Source organism: Papilio xuthus, unplaced genomic scaffold, assembly GCF_000836235.2.
Source record: "Papilio xuthus unplaced genomic scaffold, Pxut_1.1 DF826961.1, whole genome shotgun sequence".
In the NCBI taxonomy this organism is placed as follows: domain Eukaryota; kingdom Metazoa; phylum Arthropoda; class Insecta; order Lepidoptera; family Papilionidae; genus Papilio; species Papilio xuthus.
In genome coordinates, this window is record NW_013531688.1 from 407,584 (window position 1) to 417,066 (window position 9,483).

Sequence of the window (9,483 nt, forward strand, 5' to 3'; positions counted from 1 at the left end):
TCTTTTATAAAAAAAACATAAACAATTATTTCATTTAAAGATAAATAATCATTATAATATTTTTTCTATTCATGTCCCATCACTAGTATTGGCCATTTGACACTAGTCATGTTAACCCTTCGCCCGCCGCCGCCGCCGCCGGCGCGAAATTAACAAATCCAGAGTGTTATGATTTACGAGCCTCCGGTTATCAGGGGTTGGCCATTACGATACAAATAAAATAATACATATTATACAAATGCAAATTTCGCGTCGCATTCGAAGGATTATTTCATATCGGTTTGAACGCGTTTTGTTGTCTACATTTTGAATGCATTCAGATTTTCTGTTTATTAATTTTGTAATGCGTTAATAAATCATTTGTGATGTTATACAAATATGACGTAATCTTTTTGTAACATACCACATCTGCACTCTCATATGCATTTAAATGAATATTATTTAAATCTTACTAATATTATAAACGCGAATGTCTGAATGGATGAATGGCTATTTGTTAGAAGATATCTCCAGAACGGCTGAACGGATCTCCATGAAATTTTGCATATATGTAGAACATAGTCTAAAAGAACACATAATTACCTTTTTTTAAGTCATCGCGGACGGAGACGTGGTGACAGCTTGTTTGTTCTATAAAAATATTGTTTATACGTAAGAATGTTTTATAGATCTTAAATAACAATATTTTAATAACATATATGTCAATTGATTGTCAAAATTTTAACCGAAAAATATTTCTTATGGATATTGTTCAAATAAACGCAGACGTTTTTTATAAATTAGAACACAAATATTAACACAAGTTGTTTTACGATAAATTACGTTTGTAACGCTTCAACGTTACGACACTCTGTCACAAAATATATAATTGCGTACAATCTCATTACTTAGCGACATATTGTCGTTTAAAATGCACTGCCATAACAATTATTGCTGTCAGAATTAATACACAAGGCGATTTAGCAAATTCACCCTAAGGGTTGAGAAAGTTGGGGCCGTTTTTCCATCCCCCCTCCCCGAGGGCCGAAGCTGCGCTGCCGGATGAAGAGTTAATGAACTAATCTAGATATTAACAATACATTAGTCGCAACGGACGCGACGCCATGTTTCGTGGCAATTACCTCCCTTTGGGGATACAATCGTTGTAGGGTCCAGTGTGATCCTACCTTTCAAATTTGTTAATATTTTCATTAAAGATTAAAAAAAGTTTTGTTATAATTAAACAAATGATCCGAAGATTTTAGTTTAGTATTATATAGTTTAGTATAGTAATGAAAAAAGAAAATCAACACTTCCCGCAAATGACGATTGTTTGGCACGAAATTCGACATTTTTACTTGACCAGAAGTATATAATGCGAAGTCAAAATCACTCATGTGTCGCATCGGTTTGTTTACCACATGTCTAAGCTTGGTTCATGACGTTTTGGATATGTCAAAATCGACCAGCTCTTACTGCTAGAGCTATCTACTGATAAACAGGAGAACTTAGTTGCGCACCTAATATTATATTATTAGTTTTAGGATTAGGAAGATAAATATGATAGCAATTTCTTGTGTCTGTTTAAACAGACAGTCTTTAAAAATACGCAAATAACGTCATAAATTGGCATTTATTTTAACGATAAATCGATCACTTCAATTTCTTTGAAGTGCGTACGTTAATTAAATATCATAACCAATAAGCAATCAGTTGAAATATCGATAAAAACACACGTCGTATTATACGAAAAATAAATCGAATCACAAAGCAATCGGGATATCAGTCGACCGGCACCGGGACCCTGGAACCGGGATCCGTACTGACAGTTAATTTGGGAATGCACCGCCGCCCCCGGCGTTACTTATTCAGACGTGTTACTCCTGCCGGCAAGTAATTGCATGGATATTAAACTTTAATACTTACTCAACGACAACCGGGTAAAGTAAACTTCTTTGTCTTAAAACAAGGATAGCTCGCAAAAGGTTAAAATACATAAACATACCCCAAATATCCATAATAAGTACTTAATTAAAATACTTCTGTTCAAATTAAGTTTAAATAATATAAAACTACATACTTTCTAATGTTTTTCATGTGTTTATTTCTATATATATAAAACATTTGTTTGTTTGTCCGCAGGTTTATTAACGCGAGACGCAGGATAGTGCAGCCAATGATAGACCAGTCGAATAGAGCAGGTAACATTTTTCTTATACATCTATATGTTTACATTATTTAGCGTACGAAAATAATTTGTTTGTTACTATTGGTACCTACTACTGCTTACAATAATAAATATAGAACTTACCCGCGCATCGTCCGCGCAGAATTAAAAAAAATCTTATAATAAATATAGTCTACGCTACTTACGTATAAAGTAACTTTCTAATAGCAAACTAATTTTTGAAGTTTATCCTGTAATTTTAAAGTTCATTCGTTACAAACATACAAACCATTTATTCTTTAATATAGTGTAGATATAAACGTAACACATACAAAACGTAAAATGGCAAACCTTCAAAGTCTTATTGAAATTCTCTAGCGGCAGAGGCAACTTTGATGTACGAAATTAAGTTTCACTGACCGCATACGGCCCTGCATAATGCAGACACCTGAGCGTACTCGGACGTGTCCCGGAGGCGCTCGGGGCACTACAGGCACTACAGGCATTTGGTCAACACAAAGACACAGCTGCGATGTGAATAATGATTGGATCAAGGAAATTGCACCAAAGCTTTTGTCGCATTACCTCGCCCGAGCGCTAATTCCTACGGATTTAACTTGTATATTAGAAAGGGGATTTCGTTTTTTGGTTAGCTTAATAGCATTGTAGAGTATTTTCTTCTGCCAATCTGATATTTACATATCTCAGCATATTTATAAATTATTTAATTATTAATACGAAATTATAATATTCTAAAAGTGTTTGAATTTTGTTTTTAAAATTTCTTAATCCATGTTACCCATTAATCGATTTAAAATTATCGATACCTAATAATAATCAATAGAACATCACTATGAACTCGATCACATATCCGGCACATCGATCTTATCTCCCGTCCACAGCCGAGTTGAATTACAAACGGCCAATTCCATTTTTACTTTGTAATTGTTGCGCTCACTCCATAAAACGCTCCCGGGACGCAAAACATTCCGCCGCCAAGCGGGAAGAGGGGAAAAAAGGACGTCGCAGAAAAAGGGCTTACTCTTGCGAATGGAACGCAAGAAGGGTAAAAAAGAATAATGTCCGAATTCGTTGACCCGTCCCGGGCTATCCATCACTCTGCCCCCTCCCCCGACTCCTCCGATCGCCCTCGCCTCCCCTTCATCTCCCCCGGCTCTATCGCGATGTGTGTTACTTCGCCTATGAGAGGATTACATCTCTTTTTGTCTTTGAATTTTTTATATATCACACGATAGCAATTCATTTAAATTAACCGATGTTACATTGCCTTTCTAACGGGTAGGGTCTAGAGGACAATTTTTAACATCCCTAGATATAAAGACGGAATACTAAAATTTTACATCACTGACTTCAGTAACCTTAAAAGATTGTTTATCTATTTTTTTAAATGTCATCATCATCATCATGAGCTCACTATACGTCCCCACCGGGCTTAGAGCGTACTCTAAGTTAGGGGTGACTCGTGATTTTTTTTAATTTAAATCAATATTTCTGTAGTGTATTCATTACTTATTAGACATAATATTTTATTAAAATCCGTGTCATTGGACTGCAAATTATCTGTCCGCGAGGCACTCGGCGTTTTTAATAAACTGCACGAAGCGATTTAATCCGCGCGAAAAGCTCAATAAACGATCGCAGGAAATATCGGGGCGCGGCCATCGAACGAATTGTAATTTACAGGCGGCGGGTAATGGCGTCGCATCACACTGCAATTTATGCCCTTATAATAAATTCATTAGCGCGCCTCGCTACGTTCGCCGTATGTATGTATGTACTGACAGGCATGTTTGTTGAGTGCCGAGTTATTCCCGTATCGATGCGTCGATGACAGCCCTAGCCCTCGATACACACGCAATTAAACTAATAGCAACATTTTTCACGCCATAAATTAAAATAAAAAAAACAATTGAAGATATTTAACTTAGTAAATGGAGCAACTCAATAATCGATATTTATCGATATTTGTTAATCATATCGATACTTAAGTACCACACTATCTTGTTTCATTTTTGTACTCTATATTGTTCGTAAAAGCTACAAATAATATTCATAGAACAAGCCATAAAGCAAATTGATGCACCGTGCGAGAAGTTTAAAATTTCAAGTAAAACATGGTACGACAAACTCACTAGGAATACATAACTCGAAGTCCCGGCGATTGGAAAAGAGCTCGGTTTGACCACAGGAAATGCGGTGGCCGTTTTCTTTAGTCGATTGCCAAAACAATTTTCCATCTATCCTACCCTCCGGTTTTTCCATTTTCCGTCGTCGGCAAACTTGGCGGAGTGCGCATCCGCTCGGGAAATTTAGAATTCTCCCTGCTTTATGTCCTGTATGTTTAGTACACCGCTACCCGTCTGTCGCCCTGGTACTTAAGACAATGTGCTCGTACAAAATTTCATATATGTATGCATCGAAAATGAAATCAAGTAATATCCATGCTTCAATTTAACTTTGAAAACATCTTTTATGATAATTTTATGTTTCCTTTAGTCCATAAATATTTGCATTATATAAACAACTGAAATGGGTGCATTATTAAATTGTATATGCATTGTGTAAATCCATACCTCATACAATATATCAGTCCCTCGTATATTTCATTAATTAATATGTTATATTATAAATATCAATTCACTTAACAATGACAAACGCCAGAGGAATGACATGGCGTCCGTACGGACTTGATTAGAACTAGTGCTTCCTCGCTACTGCTCCAGTACGATACATTGACAATAACGTCAAGGACGTTCGTGAAGATTATCGCCTACTAAATCATAGTTTCCTGGTAGCGCGGGGTCGGGCCACTACCGACGTCCCGGGGGATCCTTTATTGTTTCCTGTCTTCCTAGTTTGAAAGTGGGATCTACGCGTCATCGGTCACACTATCCCGATCTTATTTTTCGTACAAATACCGAATTCATTTTATATCTTATGTTCTATTAAACAAAATACATATGAGTGAGATAATTTGTCTTTGTGCCAATAAAGAAAATTGTGCGCTTATTGTTTGAAAAAGAAATCTATTAACCCAAATAAATCCAATTCTAGGTTCATAAAAAAGAAAAGACATTATTCTAAAACTATCGTTAGTTTAGATGTACAAATTCCAATCCTTTTCTTAATAGAAATTTCTTTTACTTGAATAATATCTACAAATAGTAGGAAAAGTCACGTAACGACGTGAAAAGAATAGAAAGGATGGCATTAAAAAAGTTTTATAGAATTATTCTGAGTGTATTGACAAATTGTAGCGTAGAGTTTTTTTGTAAAGTCATTTCGAACAAGACATTAGACTGGAGTTGTGTTTGTTCGCAACTCTCGTGGGGCAATGGCGCGTGCCACCATAAAGACCCCACGACGAAGGCGGAAATCGGCGTCTATAATGGACGAACACCATTAGTTTACGATTGATAATCCCCGGGATATATTGCCACCGGAAGGCATAACAGTTTTGTGGTAAAATCGAGCGGCTTCCAATAGCGACGTCGGCTATTTTACGAATAACATTTTTTTTCTTGCACAAATTTTTCTATGTCGAACACGGAACTCAATTAACAATACTGACATTATTTATCAAATGCTACGTACGATATTATATTTTATTATTATTAAATTGTTATAAGCAAGTCTTTTAGCATTGTCAACAACAGCAGGTCTAATTAACCGTTCAGTGTTCTACCCGGCAGTGTTCCCGCACGCGGGCCCGAGCGGCGCGTACAGCCCGGAGGCGACGATGGGCTATATGATGGAGGGGCAGCAGATGATGCACAGGCCGCCCACAGACCCCGCCTTCCACCAGGGCTACGCGCACTATCCCGCAGAGTACTACGGACACCATCTTTAATGCACGCGACACTCTTGTACATGTAAGTATCAAACAAAACCACCTGTTTCTCACTTTTTATTTTATAAGCTGGCAAACGTGCAAGCGGTCACTTTATTCGCTAAAAAGGCGAATTTACCTCTGCCCACAGACATCCACAATAGCAGATACTTTACCTACCTAAAATCGACGGAGAAGGAGACGCACGGATAGAGAATAATTCCCCTTACTGCATGCATGTCTTCTGTGCGGTCTTGGTATTACCTACCACTTGTCTACCACTGTTAAAGACGTTACGCGAGTAATATAGCGGTTATTTACATGTGTATTTATTGTTTCAGATTTGTATAACACGGCGCTAGGTGGAGCGTCGCGGGCGGCTGCGGCGACCCTGCTCGCCGCGCCGCTCGCCGAGCCGCTCGCCGCGCGACCTCGTGGCACGAACAAACAGGAGAACGATGCTACATGTACATAATGCGATACGTTTTGTAATATTGAAACAGTATACGATCTCCTAAATTAAGATTTAAAGTCAACTTTAATGTTTAAATTAATGTAAATGATGACGCGGAGTGACACGGACGCTGTAACATAGTCGACGGTGCAATCACCTACATATAAATAAAATACGATATCATCACTCGGTATGATGTATGGAGCAAGGAAATGTAACAATAAACCCGTTTGATTGTTATCGTATAAATATTTATAGCTAATTGTGTATTGTTATTACGTAAATATAAATAAATAATTAAATAGTTGTAAGTTGTAACTATCATTGGATGTACCGGGGTCGATAGAGTGGGACATTTTGTTTTGTAAAGGAGTTTTTTTTAATATGTAATAGAATATTATAGGTTTCATTTTTCAATTTCATTACATACTTAATGTTGACGATGACGACCAAAATATATGAGTCTATTTAAATTTATTAAGCAATTTTATTCAGTAATAAATTTTCTCACCGGTCACATAGATTTGCACAGGACTTTAGACATCAAAGACGTAACGTCGCAAATAAATAGAATTGCGCCTTTAATAGACAAAATAAATTGGGTCACACTAAATTCTTATAAGAGTTCTCCGGCCTGTGACTTGTTTTTTTCATTTACTTATAAATTAATTTATCCAAATCTGTGACCCTAGTGAATTTGTGAGCTCAAATATACTTCTATATTGAACGTCAATTTCTCGGAACTTTGTTTCATCGCCCGCGCTGTAGTTTTGTGATTTTGCTTTACAGGTCGATATACATATCTTTGAATTATGTATATATTATATACATACATATATATATTATATATTTATTATTATGATATTGGAAATGGAAATATTGTAGTTTCACCTTGCCTTGGTGTTCAATAATGTAGCACAATTTGTAACCGATGTATACGATGAAAATAATGATATTTTACAATGTTAAAGTCGATGAGATTTTTAGCTCTATTTTGTGTCGATAGATGGCGCGGTTCGTCTCGGACGTAACGAGTACCTGTCGTCGCGGATGTTCAAACCTCTTTGTAGTGTGAAGGCTACAAAAGATATATTTTATTTTATTTGTAGCCCTTTTAAATGTCATACATATACAAAGCGAGGTTTGTGAGATTTTTCTTGACTGATAATCGATTGAGCTTCATAACTCGAATTGAAATCCGCTTTTAATGGGAGCGGCCATTTTAAGCCTGAAGGGATAAAAACGCGGGCAAATCCGTATGTTATTAATTTAGTTACATTTAAATCTATGTTCTATAACTGTTACCTTTAGTTTGCTTTAAATACACTTTAGATTACTCCGTTATCTGTGCATCTGTTGTAACAAAATGGCCGTTCTCATATTGTCTTTGCCCAAAACCAAATAAAACGTCAACTGTCAGATGTGCGGGACAATTGTGACAGGAGCTGTCAATTTTGGTTTTGGCGCGTCTTGTCTATTAATATAAAGGTTACGTGGATTGCTTCTTCTTTCACAATTAACTATTAATTATAATTAATTTCACTTTTGATTTATTGTAATAAAAAATGACCAATGTCTTTTTTTACAGTTTTATTTTACAATGTAAATTGTTTATTTAAGTGGTCCACTGTAACTTTTATAAATGTAATGCTACGCATTACAAGCCTTAGCCATGTATACGAATGGGAGCTATAATTGTCAAAATTGGTCCTAAATAGCTATGATATAAATTAAATAGCGTTAAAAAGTTATCCGAGATCAAGCTTTATACTAGAAAATAATTGTAATATTTCTTTCACAAAGTTATGCGATGCGGTTGTTTATTTTAGATTCTTGATTCTTTATATTAGATATAATAATTAATAGTAAAGTAAACACTATTATTTTAAATTGTTTGTAACAATGCAAATGAATTAAACTCGATCAATAGATATGTCAATTTTGTTTTTTATTAAATAAATACACTTTATAAATCTTAGTAATTTATATATCTATAAACAACCTTATCGCATCTAATAATACTTTGGATATCTTTTTGTTAATTCTTTGTAAATATATCATCGAATTGAATCACTTTCCTTTGTATAAAAGTCGTTTGTTTCCAGTGAAGTTTCAGTATTAAAAAAAGGAAAGATGTTTGAACTATGAAAAACGGACTTTTACTTTTGAAACGCTGGTCTTTGTTAATATTTCCCTATTATTATTATAATTGTTAATTACATGGCGTGTAATATATTTTATTAAGAGGAAAGTCTTAAAGTAGCTGTTAGGTATTAATGTATTAATTGGAGAATTTTATTTTGATTTTTCTCTTTATATGTATTATACATAACGTTTGAAAGTCATGGAATTATTGTACATATAGCCTAAAAACTAACGAATACATAAGGTCGTCTCGCAGCGGAACACATCAGCTAACTCTCGAAGTAAAATATTAATTATATATTTGTATTGTGTTTTATTGGCGAAGGTACATGTAACATATAACGAGAGATATGCGATTGTCCTGTTTACATATTAACTGCAATCAGCACGCTGTCGAGACGTACTGTCAGGAGGGATGTGTCGGCATTATGAATGCTACGAATTGTGTAAAAAATATTAAAAACAAAAAAAAAACTTTTCGTTTCATTTCACTCTTAGAACCCATTTACCGTGGGTTCTTGAGACCGAAATCTCTGTATAACACATATTGATGTCTCTCATTATCTTTGACAAAACAGATATAACAATATGTTTCATACGGAGGTTTTGTTTTCAGAAATCCATGGCTCGTACATCACATTTAAAAACAAACAGTACTGAAGAAAGTATTTTTTTAGAAACATTTCAAATATCAAATGATAGTGTAGTACAAAGTGATTATTTTGTTTAATAAAACACAACCAAACACGTCTTATTTACAAATTTTACAGTAGGGGAATTAAACTGTTAAAACACATAAATAATTATAAAAATAGTAGTTCTTAAAAAATTTGGTTACAAAGAAACACATCTTTAATAGCCAACAAACTTGAGCTGGCAAAAAGTAGG

The 9,483-nt window shown here is 35.1% G+C and overlaps 1 protein-coding gene across 5 annotated transcripts in view; it reads left to right on the forward strand.

Moving 5' to 3' along the window:
* hth (Meis homeobox homothorax) overlaps positions 1-9,057 on the forward strand; it is a 210,078-nt gene extending 201,021 nt beyond the window's left edge. For 3 of the 5 annotated variants that reach the window (XM_013315320.1, XM_013315321.1, XM_013315322.1), the window contains exons 11-13: positions 2,122-2,180; positions 5,845-6,039; positions 6,338-9,057. In XM_013315320.1, coding sequence (XP_013170774.1) covers positions 2,122-2,180; positions 5,845-6,017 — 232 coding nt within the window. In that variant the 3' untranslated portion in view covers positions 6,018-6,039; positions 6,338-9,057. The remainder of the gene's footprint in view (positions 1-2,121; positions 2,181-5,844; positions 6,040-6,337) is intronic. The other 2 variants (XM_013315323.1, XM_013315324.1) reach the window with 1 other exon arrangement.
* The last annotated feature ends 426 nt before the right edge of the window (positions 9,058-9,483 follow it).